Source organism: Mesoplodon bidens, assembly GCF_964165515.1.
Source record: "Mesoplodon bidens genome assembly, chromosome: 1".
Lineage (NCBI taxonomy): Eukaryota > Metazoa > Chordata > Mammalia > Artiodactyla > Ziphiidae > Mesoplodon > Mesoplodon bidens.
In genome coordinates, this window is record NC_138176.1 from 12,578,686 (window position 1) to 12,592,948 (window position 14,263).

The 14,263-nt window shown below is 52.1% G+C and overlaps 1 protein-coding gene across 2 annotated transcripts in view; it reads right to left on the reverse strand.

Moving 5' to 3' along the window:
* The window catches only part of GRK5 (G protein-coupled receptor kinase 5), a 228,024-nt gene that overhangs the window by 36,827 nt on the left and 176,934 nt on the right, over positions 1 to 14,263 (reverse strand). The window contains exon 1 of one of the 2 annotated variants that reach the window (XM_081231336.1): positions 638 to 3,928. The exons of the other annotated variant lie outside the window; for it this stretch is intronic. Within the exon in view, the coding sequence (XP_081087462.1) occupies positions 638 to 640 (3 nt within the window). The 5' untranslated portion in view covers positions 641 to 3,928. Of the gene's footprint in view, positions 1 to 637; positions 3,929 to 14,263 lie in introns of those variants that run through there. 2 annotated transcript variants of the gene reach the window in all.

A 14,263-nucleotide genomic window follows, 5' to 3' on the forward strand; every position in this document is an offset into this window, starting at 1 on the left:
TTGTTCCAAGGTCACAAATGTAGACGCTGAGCCTTAGAGAGCTCTTTGAGGGGCAGGAATGTTGTTCATTCCTGTCTCATCAGAACTGAGTGCAGCGCTTGGTAAGCAGCTAGTACTCCGTACATGCCCCTAGACACAATAATTAGTAAACAGAGGACCTGAGATTCAAATCCAGGCCTGCCCGGCCCCAAAATCTGTAATCTCTCTACTCTGCTTGGCTGATATGAACTTACAATGTGCCCTGCATGTAGCAGGTGCTCAATATATTTGTTGAACAAATGTGTGTGCACATGCCTGTTCATAGCAGAAGTGCCTTCATGAGGTCATCTGGTCTACCCCCTGCCTTTGGGACATCTGGGCCAATCAGTTCTTTGGGATTTTCTTAGTTACAACTAGTTGGAGTGCTTGTCTGGGGCAGAAACTGTGGGCTGGAGGCTTGGGGGTGGCTGGGGGAGGACCTGGAGCTGCCTTGGGTAAAGCGTCCTGGTGCCAGGGGTTCCTGAGCCCACGTACAGCCGTGTCTCTCTCATGGTTTCATTTAATCGTATCCCCCACCCCTCCAATACATTCCTCCTTTGTTTGAGCAACTGTGAGTTAAGTATCTGCCACTTGATGCCAAGAATCCAGACAAATTCACCATCTGTAAACTCAGGAGTTGGGCCAGGTGGTGAGGAGGACCTTCTAAAGGCTTCCCCTCCACTCGCTTTTCTCTCCCCCGGCTCAAGTTGGCTGGTTCCGAGTTCTGTAAACTAACTCAGCCCAGCCCGCTGGACTCTAGGAACAGGAACTGGGTGCAGAAAGCAGGACAGGCAGGAGGTGGGCAGAGGAGGGTGCTCATTCCAACCCCAAATCCTGGCTTGAAATTAAACCTGCTTGTACAATCACAACTGGCAGACATAGGAGAGCGTTTACTGAACGGCAGCTTTGGACGGCATTTCCTCACTCCAGGGTTGATTTAAGGTCTGGCTGACAGGAAGAAAAAGAGCCATTCTTCCACCTTTTAATCAAAACCTTCAGTGCCATGTGGAAAAGCCACGGCCACGCAGCCTGGGTCCATCTGGAGTAGCTCGTCTTCCACATCAGCCAGGCAACAGGCACAATCCACGAGCCCCAGACAAGAACAGAAACAGAGGAAAAAGCAGCGTTTTGTTATCTTGGTCACTGGGGAAAAGTCAATCAGCCAAGCCAAGCGCTCACGAGCAAAGGGGCTCTGGCTCCTGCTACGCTGGGCCTGATGTCTGTGTCCTGCAGCTCTCGGCCCAAACACCAACTCCTCCCTGGGTGTCCACGTGGTCAGCAAGGCTGCTGGACTGCATGGCCTGAGCACAGTGCCAGACGCAGCCCCCTTGGGCAGAGACACATGCTGGACAGGCAGCTGGTTGCTGGAGGTCCTTGGGGTAGGGTAGAAGCTGGGAAAACGACAAGTCTCATGGCACCTCTCTCAAGCTCTAAGGAAATGTGGTGCTCACCGCTGGCCATCAGGTGGGCAGGGTCTCCAATCAGAAGCAATTCACCCTGAAGCAGAGGAAGCTGAAGCTTTGGGGCCCTTTACTTGCAGTCCTAGGAGCTACAGAGTTTTCTAGGTGAGAGAGGAAGCATTTCTGCATAAGCACTTCCGGTAAATTGAGATCTCAGGTGAAAAGGACCAATCTCCAAGGCTCCAGGCATTGGTTGTGGTTTCTTTTCTCATTCTCAGGAAACACTTTTGTACCTAATGTTCTGTTTGTTCTTTTTTTTTTTTTTTTTTTTTTTTGGCGGTACGTGGGCCTCTCACTGTCGTGGCCTCTCCCGTTGCGGAGCACAGGCTCCAGACGCGCAGGCTCAGCGGCCATGGCTCACGGGCCCAGCCGCTCCGCGGCATGTGGGATCCTCCTGGATCGGGGCACGAACCCGTGTCCCCCGCATCGGCAGGCGGACTCTCAACCACTGAGCCACCAGGGAAGCCCCTGTTCGTTCTTCTTAAAGAGCATACTTCTCATGCTACTTAAGCTTCAGCCCCTACAAAACCTGGATCTTCCCTTGTCTCTGACAGACAGCACTCGGTCTTGAAGGGGCCTTCTCTAGGGGGTCATCCAGGGGTCCACCTCCTGCCCGAATGCCACTCTGCACCTTTATCTTTTAGTGATGAACAGCCAAAGACCCAGAGTCCAAGGGGCTCCCAGGGCTCTCTGGGGCTTCTCATCGTAGGAGAAGGTGAGGAAGGCCATTGCCCTGACACTGTGCTGGGAAGCAGCCCGGTGTCCTACGTAAGGCCCATGGTTCCATTATGACACAGACACACACGGCCACCCTAATGATCTCCTTAAGTCTTTGGGCAACGATCTCTTACACCAATTCGGGGGTGACCCTGGGGATAGCGGGTTACTCTGCCAGTCCAGGAAGACACCACACAGCACAGAGCTGCTTTTGTGAGCAGACCCAGAGGTGGCGCCACTGCTGTGACCAGTTGGAAAGCAAGGAGCCCGCTGCTTCTCCCGCTGGGGTCCGAGCTGATTCAGTCTGTCAGCTACAACAGCGTCCCTGAGTGTCCACTCTGTGCCCAGGTCATGAGCTCTGACCCAATGACCCCATAAACCGACTCACTTGGCCAATGGCAGGAGTTCAAGGCTGGTGGGGACTGAGGGTGGCAGAGTGTGGAGCAGCCTTTCAGCCCCTAGAAGGGCGAGCTCAGAGAGGTGGCCTCATGGCTGAGGTGAGGTCTGATCAAGCCTCAGAGGACGAAGGCCGTTTGGCTAGGCCATGAGGAGGACCCTCCAGGCATCTGTACCCTGGGAAGACCAGGGCTCTGAAAGAATCAACTTTATCCTATGGCAAAATCGACACTTGTCTGGACAAATTTATGATGGCAGAGAGCAGGTTCACAGAGACCATCAACTGTGCAAGGGGCCACGGGGCCAGGCAGTGTTCTGAGCAAGCCTGCTCTGCAGGGGGTTCCAGCCCTTTCTGAGGGTGCCCCTGCTGACTGGGCCACCCCAGGTCACAAGGTATCACATTCCCTGGGTCAGCAAAGTGGAGAAGCACAGCCCTTGAGACATAGCCACGACCCTCCAAGAAGGGAAAAGCAGATAGGGACTGAAAGGGTCTTGTCCCTTACTTCCTTTGCTGTTCAAGTGGCTTCGCAGAAATCAGGATGAAGGACTTTTAGGGGTCAGGAAGTGAGAGAGAACATTTTTAAACACTAGCAGAATTTAGCCAGAGGCCCTGAGAGCTGGGCAACTTGAATGAGAAAGAAAGGAAAACATACAAGTGGCCCTGACCCAGACCATGACTTTTTACGTCAAAAGCAAAAACGGATAATTAACAAAACGAAATCTGCCTGGACGTAGAGTGAGAGGCCAGCCGGGCTCTGTCAACTTGATAATCTCCGGTCAAGACCTGTGGGCCCAGAGTGTGCAATGGGAGAAGACTCGCTGTTTACACAGGCGGTCCCGGCTCTCAGGACCCAGAGAAGCGGGGTTTTTCCTGGCAAGCGGTTTGAATTCGGCCAGCTCTGCTCTGGGTCAGGGCGGCCACGTGCAGGTAATTCACGGGTAGAACTTGGGTCCTAACGGGCTGAGGTGCAGAACGCTCACGGCCGGGAGTGTCTCTCGTTCCTCGTGCATGAGAGGTGAGGGCACAGCAAGCTGACTCTCCACCTTCCAGAACACCCTCCGGGTCCACAGCCTCCAGACAGGCTTCAATTTGAAGCTGTGTTGGAAATACCTTGGCCCGGGAAGATTTTTCTCCAGTCAAGATTTCATTCCATGCGGCTTGGGAATGAAGGAGGGGCAGGAATCTCCTAAGATCCAGGGAATTCGACTGAAACCCCCATGATGTCATTTCTCTGCCCAAGGCCCATGGTCAGGGAGGGCCTGTCAGGCCACACGGATTCGGCCGAGCACAGGCACCACAGAGACCAGCGTCGCTGCCTACCCAGGGCAAGGCTGAGGGGAGGTTGTCCTCAGGAAGCCTGTGGCTGGTTTCTCTGTCTCCAGACACGCTAAAAAGAGGAATTCTGGTCAGGAAACACTACACACACACACACAGGAATGGGGGTCAGAGGTAGCGCCGGCTCCACTGGCATCGAAGGAACATCCAACTTTCCGACCTGGAAGGTCACAAGAAAGGAAGAGGGACCCCGATGCGCATGCTCCGGCCTGCTCTGAGGAGCCCCGGCTGGCAGGGCAGCCTCAAGGATGCAAGAGGAGCCCAAAGACATCAGGCAAAGGGGATGTGTTTTCCAGGAAAGGTTGGGGGAGAGAAATAAATGTATCTATTTGAAGGACAATTACACGGTCTTTAAAAATGTTGTGCAGGGAGATTGTGACATGAGAAAAAGCTAATGACACAGAGCAAAGGTTCGGAGCCAGAAGGTGGACCCGGCGCAGGAGGGACCAGCCAGTGTGCACGTCCTCCAATCCACCTGCCCTCCCGGACTTGCTCCTTCGTGCAGCAGCCGGGAAGCTGATTTGGGGGCATTTTGTCTTTGGTTAACCTCTGAGAAGATGACACAGTGGAAGAGAAAGATCCCAGGTTCTAGAGTCAGACAGACCGGGGTTACATCTCATCATCACCTTTCTTCGGTTGTTGTTCGTTTTCTTTTATTGTGGTAAAATAGACATAACAGAAAGATGGCCATTTTAACCACTTGTAAGCAGACGATTCCACAGCATTAATTACATTCATAATGTCGACTATCACCACCATCTTTTCCATCATCCCAAACAGAAACTCTATACCCATTAAGCAATAACTCCCCATCCCTCCCTCCAACAAGTCCCTGGTAAGCTCTAATTTACTTTCTGTCTCAATGAATTTGCCTATTCTAGACCTTTCATATAAGTGGAATCACACAATACATGGCCTTTTATGTCTGGCTTCTTTCACTTAGCATAATGTTTTCAAGATTCATTCACACACACGCCGTAGCATGTGTCAAGACTTATTCCTATTTATGGCTGAATAATATTCCACGGTGTGGTTACACCACATTTTGCTTATCCTTTCATCCGTCAATGGACACTTGAGTTGTTTCTACTGTTTGGCTATTGTGAATAATGCTGCTATGGATATTTGCATACAAGTATCTGTGTCAGTCCCTGTTTTCAATTCTCCCAGCTTTCACTCTTAATAGCTAAAGGTCTTTACCCAAGGTAGAACAGGGACAAATGTGTCTACAACAAATGAACGTCATGAAGACAGGATGCGATAAAGATGTAAAGCACACAGCATACAGTAGGTGCTAAAATAATGTCACTTTGCCCCACCTCCTCCTTTAACACCCACCCTTAGTAAAGGAGAGTGAGAGGGTTAGATTCAGTGATGCCCCTCAAGGGCATCTCCATTTAAAAAAGTGTGGATACTTAAATGGTAGAACTTTCAGCACCAGCAGCCTTCTCTGCTTTGTTGGCACACTACAAATGTCTCAGCATTTAGACAAATACTGACGCAAAGAATAAGAGTCTCAGGGGAATTCAGGCCCAGTTGCAGGCCAACCAGGGTGGGAGGTGGTAAATGAAGTCAGGAAGCATTCCTTTTCGTGCCTTTGCACCATACTTGCAGCACAGGTGTGTGGAAAGCCCAGTGAGGCATGTTCCATTCTCCTCCTCCAGCTGTATGACCCTTCAGGGGTCCAGCTCCTCTTTTTTTTTTTTTTTTTTCGGTACGCGGGCCTCTCACTGTTGTGGTCTCTCCTGTTGCGGAGCACAGGCTCCGGACACGCAGGCTCAGCGGCCATGGCTCATGGGCCCAGCCGCTCCGCGGCATGTGGGATCTTCCTGGACCGGGGCACGAACCCACATCCCCTGCATCGGCAGGCGGACTCTCAACCACCGCGCCACCAGGGAAGCCCTCCAGCTCCTCTTTGAGCCTCAGTTCCCTCATCTAGGAAATGAGGAGTTTGGCTTAGCCCAGTAGTTTTAAAACTGGGTTCCAAGGAGCCACAGGTGTTCTTCTAAAAGCCAGGGCCCAGGACAGGGAAGGGAGCAAAAGGGGGCCCTGCCCTAAGCTAGTCAACCACAGCAGATCCGCGTGTCTTTGCATCTGGAAATCTACAGCTAAAACTGCATGCAAAGCCTTGGACCGGGCGGCCCCTGAGATCCCCTGGGTGCTGTAGCCTACTCTAGGTGGTGTCCTCTTTCCCCTTGGGATGAACTAGAGGAACAGTCCCTGAGGATGGGCTATGGAGTCATCTCCCAATGTACCAGGATTGCTGGCTCAAGCAGCAGGGGCACTCCATGGGGAGCCATGCAGTGCTGGGTGCTGGGGAAAACCTGAAATGACCCAGGAGCCCTGCTGCTCTCCAAACGGCACTGGTTTGCCAGTCTCCAAAGGACTGGTCATTAACAGTCCTTCAATCAAGAAGAGATGTGAGTGGAGCTCAAGGCAGGGAGCCAGGTTAGGTTATCTTAGGAGAGCAGGATGGGGAAGGGTCAGGAGCACAGACTCCGAAGTCTCAGCTTCCTCCATCCCAGCTGTGTGACCTTGAGCAAGTTACTTAACCTCTCTGTGTCTTCACCTCCTCATCTTTAAAATGGAGACAATAATCTGTGGGGTAGATATGAGGATTAAGTGAGTTATTTAAAGCCCTGAGAACAGTGTTTGGCACACAGTAAGAGCTGTTCCCAGGAAGTTCCTTTCTCAAGTTTTCTTTTCAACCCTCTTCCAGCCTTGAGACTTCTTGCAGTGCTGTGGCAGGAAGTGGGAAAACCTGGGGTGCATGCCCCACAGGTCCTTCCAGCTGGACCCTTCCAGCCAGACCCTGCCCAGGAGGGGTTCAAGCAAAGGTGGATTCTGAGCTCACCAGATTCACTGACAACAGGATGGAGATGCCGTTCGGGCTGCAGGGAGGCAGACAAGGGCCAGGTGATCTTGGCAGAGATGAACAGCTGGCTCTGGGGCCAGAAGCAGGGAGCTCAAACCCCTGGAGGGCAGGCCAGGCACATGGAAGGGAGGCATTTACCCGAGCCACCCGTATTCCATGGCCTTGGGTCCCTGGAGACCAAGTGTTGGTTAGATGGTTAGATGGATGCTAAGCTAGCTCCTCAAGGCACCAGATCCCAGGAAGGGAGATCCAGGAGCGAGCCCCAGTCCTAGTGCCCTTTGCTTTAGGTCATGCTGTCTCTTCCAACAATAAGCCAGCATTTCTAAAATGCATCATAGCTGGGAAGTGGACAGCCCAGCATTTTCTAAAGATGATGAAGTGGTCTTAGCCTCGAGGTACAGGGACACAATTAAATAATACTGAACCACTCAGTGAAAAAAGTATTCCCTTTTCAATTTTCTTTCAAGTCTCCCATCCTCAAGAAGAAAGCCTCAGTGTGATGCTACCTACCATCTTGCTAACCTGTCTCTAATACTCGCTACTTGCCCTTCAGAAACAAAGAGAAAGGAGGCTCCGAGCGTTAGGTAAGCAAAAGAGTACCCAGCTAGGATAACTTTTCCAGTTATCTTTATGTACAGCAAATCAATACTGGCTTTCCAGGTAATTCCTGATAACAAAGTTTCCTTTTGAAACTCATTTATTTCAAGTTAAAAGATGAGTTGATTTAAAGAAGAATGAGCCCATTTGAGCACCACTGTTATCATCCCCATACTCAGATGGGGAAACTGAGGCTCCAAACATGCCCCACTGGAAAGTGGCAGAACTGGGTTCCATGTGCCCCTGAAGACAAAGATTGAAGCCTCTGACTGCCCCAGAGGCCGAGGAACTGTCCCCTTTCGAGAAGGCAGCTGTTTGGTCTAGCTCAGATCCTATGCTACTGCCTGGGTGGGGTAGGGGGAGGCGCCAATGAAGTGAGGCTGCGACCGGGGGCCAGAGAAAGAGGAACTTGGAATAATTATTATTTCCTTTCATTCAAGCTCCTTACTTTTTGAAAAGTAGATGTTTTCCGGAGAGCCAAACAAGCACTAGGAATAGATTTCTTTTGTGCAGAAACTCAGGCTGATGGGTAGTTTCCCCCTTAACAAGAACAAACTTCCCTGCCTTAGCCTACCATTGTTTTCAGAAACAAAGAGGCCCGCATCTCTGGAGGGCCCAGAGAGCGCCATCCTGCCAGTGGCCCTCCTGAGAGAAATGCCCTCCAAGAGCTGCCTGCTCTGGGGCATTCCCAGGATCCCACAGAGGACGCCAAGCGGGTTCACGTCAGAAGCCTGTCCCAACCCACCCGCCCACCTCATTGTCGGAAGAAGCCCACGCAGGCCCTTTCAACAGGACCCTCTGCCAGGTCTGAGCTTCTGCCTGGCATCCAGTCACACTTCCTAGCAAAACCACATTGAAACTGGGTGCCACCTGCCAGGTCTTAGTGATTGGAGTAGAGACCTGGCATAGTTGCTGATGGGCAATTAAAATGAACAGAGCAGGATGTCCTGCCGAAGCAGGACACTAAGAAGCTCCTTTAAAGCCCTGCCTCCGCTATTCTAAGCCAGCCTCTTCCCTTCCCAAACCTCAGGTGCCTGATCTGTAAAACAGACGCACTAATACCCATCTTGGGGAGTTGCTAGGAAGATCCAAGAGCAGGTCACTGCAGTGCTAGACGCAGACGGCCTAAAGAATACGGCCATGTCAGCCAGGAGAAGGTGTGGAATACTGGTGAAGGGCCAGACCTGGCCCTGCTCTTTACAGCAGGCGATGGGGCTTTGGTTTTGCAGAGGAAGAGAGATTTATGGGCCTAATGTTTCTCCATATACATACACCCTGTTCCTCAAAAAACTGAGGCCTTCTTACAGGGACAGATAAGACAACATGAAAACAAGTCATTTAAAAGCAAGTAACAAGGGCTTCCCTGGTGGTGCAGTGGTTGAGAGTCCGCCTGCCGATGCAGGGGACACGGGTTCATGCCCCGTTCCGGGAAGATCCCACATGCTGCGGAGCGGCTGGGCCCGTGAGCCATGGCCGCTGAGCCTGCGTGTCCGGAGCCTGTGCTCCGCAACGGGAGAGGCCACAACAGTGAGAGGCCTGCATACCGCAAAAAAAAAAAAAAAGCAAGTAACAAAAATGAATCCGAATGTCATCAAAATGAAGTTTCAAAGGACACCATCAAGAAAGTAAAAAGACAACCCACAGACTGAGAGAAAGTATCTGCAAATCACATATCTGATAAAGGACTTGTACCTAGAACATATAAAGAACGCTTAGGGGCTTCCCTAGTGGCGCAGTGGATAAGAATCTGCCTGCCAATGAAGGGGACACAGGTTCGATCCCTGGTCCGGGAAGATCCCACATGACGCAGAGCAACTAAGCCCGTGAGCCACAACTACTGAGCCTGCGCTCTAGAGCCCGCGAGCCACAACTACTGAAGCTCCTATGCCTACAGCCCGTGCTCTGTAACAAGAGAAGCCACCGCAATGAGAAGCCCGCGCACCGCAACGAAGAGTAGCCCCCGCTCGCCGCAACTAGAGAAAGCCCACACGCAGCAACAAAGACCCAACACAGCCAAAAAAAAAAAAAAAAAAAAGAACCCTTAGGATTCAACATTAATGAGAAAAACGACCCAATTTAAAAATGGGCAAAGGATTTGAATAGACTTTTCTCCAAAGATGATATACAAATGGCCAATAAGCACATGAAAAGGTGCTCAACATCATCAGTCATTAGGGAAATGCAAATCAAAACCACAATGAGATACCACTTCACACCCACCAGGATGAAAAAAGAAGACGGAATATGCCAAGCGTTGGAGAGGATGTGGAGAGATTGGAACCTTCATACACTGCTGGTGGGAATGTCAAATGGTGCCGCCACTTTGAAAAAAGCCTGGCCATTCCTCAACTGATTAAATATCAAGTTACCATGTGACCCAGCAATTCCACTCCTAAGTATATACCCAAGAGAAATTTAAAAATATGCCCATGCAAAAACTTGTGCATGGATGTTCATTGCAGCATTATTCATAATAGCCCAAAAGCAGAAACATCCAAGTGTCTATCAATTGATGAGAAGTAAATAAAATGTGGTTTATCCATTAAAATGGAGTATTATCCAGTCATAAAAAGGAATGAAATACTGATACCTGCTACAACATGGATGAACCTTGAAAACATGCTAAGTGAAAGAAGTCAGTCACAAAAGTCCACATACTGTATGATTCTACTTATATGAAATGCCCAGAACAGGCAAATCCATAGAGACAGAAAGTAGATTAGCAGTTGCCTGGGGTGGGAAGAAAAGGAAATAGGGAGTAATGGTGATGAGTACGGGGTTTCTACTCAGGGAGATAAAATGTCCTGGAATCAGATAGTGGTGATAGTTGCACAATTCTGTGACTATTTTAAAAACCATTGAACTGTGGACTTTAAAAGAGTCAATTTTACGATATGTGAATTATATCTCCATAAGCTAATATTTTATTTTTTTTAAACTTTATTTTTTAAATTTGTTGACTGCATTGGGTCTTAGTTGCGGTGCGCGGGCTCTTCGTCGCAGTGCTCGTACTTCTCTCTAGCTGCGGTGCGTGGGCTTAGTTGCCCCACGGTATGTGGGATCTTAGTTCCCCGACCAGGGATCGAACTGGCGTCCCCTGCATTGCAAGATGGATTCTCAACCACTGGACCACCAGGGAAGTCCCCATGAGCGAGTATTTTAAAAATGATGTCCGTAGTGATAAATGATATATAATACTGTTTTCAGGATCATCCATTATTATTATTATAATTAGGAATATTTCCTGGTCCATCTCCAGCTCAGAGCAATCCTGCACCTGAATACCTGCCACCTGTATCACCTCTGATCTGTAGGTACCTGGGAAGTGAGCTGCCCAGATCTCTACAGAGCCCAGCACACATGTCTGATTCGACCAGCTTCTGGGCAGCTTCTCTGAGCTGTCTCACCAGCACTAGAAATTAGCCTGCCAAACAGACAATGTTTTCAGCTTGGGGGTTGGGGAAACGTAGGCAGGAAGCAATTTTCCATATGCTCCCCTGAATCCCCCAGCCTTCCTTGCTGGTCGGTGGACTGAGAAAGAAAGTGATGTGTCACATCGGGACCAAGGCAGTTAAAGCTCATGTGCGTCTTTCACTCCTCTCTTCCCCTTTGGTGGTGGAGACACCAAAGCAGCCAGGACCCCTGATCTTCATCCAGAAGAGACCCAGGCAGAGCATGCATGAGAAAGAAAGAAATTTCTGGTGTGTGAAGCCCCTGAGATTTGGGGTTTGTTTGTTGTGGCAGCTAGCATTAATCATCCTGACCAATGCATTCCCGTTGGCCAGTCTCTCTGGCCAGCCCTCTGAGGCTGAGGACCCTGCGGACCCCTCCTTGGCCTCTCACAACTCCACAGCTGGAGTTCATGTCTGAATAATTTCCTCATTCAATGTCCTGAATTTGAAAACACAGACTAGGAAGGGGGAAAGTCAGATGAGAGCCCCTGCTTAGGGAGAGTCTTATTCGTACCAGCTCCTGGGCTCTGTCCTGCTGGTATTTATGACCCTCGCCCACTGGACAGAGGAGCAGCCTGAGGTTCCGGGAGGTGAAGTAACTTTCCCAAGGCCACTCAGCTAAAAGAGGCCAAGCCTGGCTTCCAACCCAGGTCTATCAGGTCCTAAAACTCACGTCCTCACAGCATTCCGCTGCCTTTGTGTCAGATCTCAACAGCTTTCAGCCCATCCCAAAGCCCACCCCAGGCTGCTGTCCTCTAACTGCCCCCAGAGCAAGGCCGGCCGTGTACGGGCAACTGATGCAGGATTCTGGGCAGCATCCAAAGAGAGGACTTGGCCTCTGAGATGGATGCCTTCAAGCCAGGGTTTGGAGAGCATCATCGCACGGGGAGCGAGAAGCCGGCTCTGGGCATGAGCTTTGACTTTGAGCAGGGATTTTCAGCCAGACTCTCAGCAAACACACTCTGTCAGACACTGGGGGACACAGGCCAGCCAAGTGTCAGCTCGCCAGAAAGAGACTTGAGGCGGGAGAGGGAAGGGGCCCATAGAGGGAAGATTCCCAGGGCCCCTCATTGTCTCATTCAAACTAACGCACAATGAATGAGAGCCATGTGTCCAACACTGTGCACGGGGCAGGGGACACAGAGAACAGATGCCATCATATCTGCCCAGTGAGCTACTAGCCTGGCCACCTACAGCAACGGCCCTCATCCTGGGTACCCTGCCTTTCCTGGGGGCCCCTGCACCCGTTCAGTGACTTGAGATGGAAACCAGAGAGTCACTTGGGATTCCTCTTGTTCCCTTTCCTCATGCCCCACACCTGCCACCCCGCAAGAGCTCCTTCCCCCAACATTTCCCAAGGCCCTTGTGTCTTCCCACCTCCCGTCCCCCACCCCTCCTGTTCCAGCTGCGGCAGCAGCTCCCGGGATGGCCTCCTGCCTCCAGCCCTCCCCCTCCCCTTTCTCCTCTGCGTTGGGGGAGAGACCATCCTAAACTGCAAATGGCATTCAGAGCCCTAGGGGGTCCCCACGGCCCTTAGGATGGTGTCAGACTCCCCACCATGGTTTTCCAGCTCCTGCCACCCAGAGGGCCCCTGTAACACTGACCTCTCCCCCGCACACACACCCCTTCCCACCTCTGCACCAAGGCCTCTCACCCTCAGTGCTCCTGACATTTGGGGCCAGATAACTCTTCGTGGTGGGAGCCATCCTGTGCATCGCAGGATGCTCAGCTGTACCCCTGCCCACGTGCGTTAGATGCCAGGAGCACATACCCCCAGTTGTGTCCATCAGAATTATCCCCAGACACTGCCAATGTCCCCAGGGCGGGGCGCAGGGGAGGGCAAAACGTCCCCGGGTGAGATCCCCTGCTCTAGACCTTGGCGCATGAAAGGCCCTTCTCCTGTCCTTTCATTCGCACCTGGCTTCCCCTCATCATCACATTGAAATTCGATTCAGCTGCATCCACTCCCAGAAGGCTCCCTGGGCGAGGCCGGTCTAGGACAGCCTCCGCAGACCTTCCCACCCTCACACCTCCCTGTGCACCGTCCACCACTGCTCCCACCCCACTGCATTCCACCGATCTGTTGACGCGCTGTCACCCCCTCTGGAAGGCGGGCTCCTCAGGAGCCACCTTCTCCGGGGCGTGGAAGCACTGACCCCACGGACCTGCAGAAGCACAACAGAGCGGCGAGCTGGGAGACCACCCAGGTGGGAGCGATGGCTCCTGACCAGAGGCAGAAGAGGCTCTGTGCGGAGGAGCAGAGACACAGCGGGAGAAAGATGGGGGGTGGGGGGGTGGGGGGGCAGAAAGACGGGGGAGGGGCAGCTCCTTCCGGGTGCGGGGCCTTGCAGGGAACAGACGGACAAGGGCGGCAAGGTGGGGACATCAAGATGAGGCTGGGAGGTGGCGTGGCTGGAGCCCAGCGTGGGGCCTTTGGGAGAGGAAACTGGAGGCCAGGTCGTGAAGACCCCTGCATGTGTTCTGCAGCCCAAGATGTATTCAGCAGGATGTGAAATTGAAAAAAAAAAAAAAAAAAAGTTTGGGAAATGCTTTATTAGCAGTTAAACAGGTTTCTTTACTGAGGGACTTCTCAGAGCCTTTAATACGCGGGTGAATCTTTACGAGGGAGAGAAACGGCGAGCAGTGCTGCCCTCAAGCAATTGTCCAGAGGTGTTTTTTCCCCAGAGCCTCTCAAATGGTCAGTGTCCCACAGTCTACCCTTTGGAAAATGCTGCCTGGAGCTGAGACACATGAGCTGCACCTTGAGGAGGGGGTACAAGGTGAGGACTACCTGGGTTTGGGGACAGGGGTCCTGGGGGTCGTTCGAAGGCCTCAGAGCCAGTGCTGGGGCCTCAGCCACGTGGCTCCTCTCCCAGAGCTCGCTCCCCAGCACCCGGGGCAACTGCAGCGCTGAGAAGTAACACAGGATCCTAGGAGAGTGACTGCAGGAAGGACTGGGAAGGCAGCGCAAAACTTATTATCGGAAAACAGTCAACCCACGGGACCGCTTCGACCACCTTCCCCAGGCCCCTGGGCCATAACATATGCTGTGGTTTAAATTTTTTTAATTGAGGAGTACTTAAGGAAAAAATGCTGGCAAGCTCTGAGGCACTTGTGAAACGGTCTGAGCTGATGGGGAGGCTGGGCCCCACCCCTCCAGGAGATAGAGGCAGTGCTGAGCAGGGGTAGGGAGGTCTGGAGGGCCCCGACTGGGGTCCGTGAGAAGAGGCTTCTGGTCAAAGTCGGCCAGTGGGGGGGAGAGGGAAGTGGCCCCTGCAGCAGCCCTTGGATAGGCCAAGCGAACCAGCAAGGCCAGGCAAAGGAACAACCTCATCCTCACCATGGATCATGGCCAGGCCAGCAGATGCGCGGGGGCGGGCGGGCGTGCGGTGGACACAGTGCAGCACAGGGG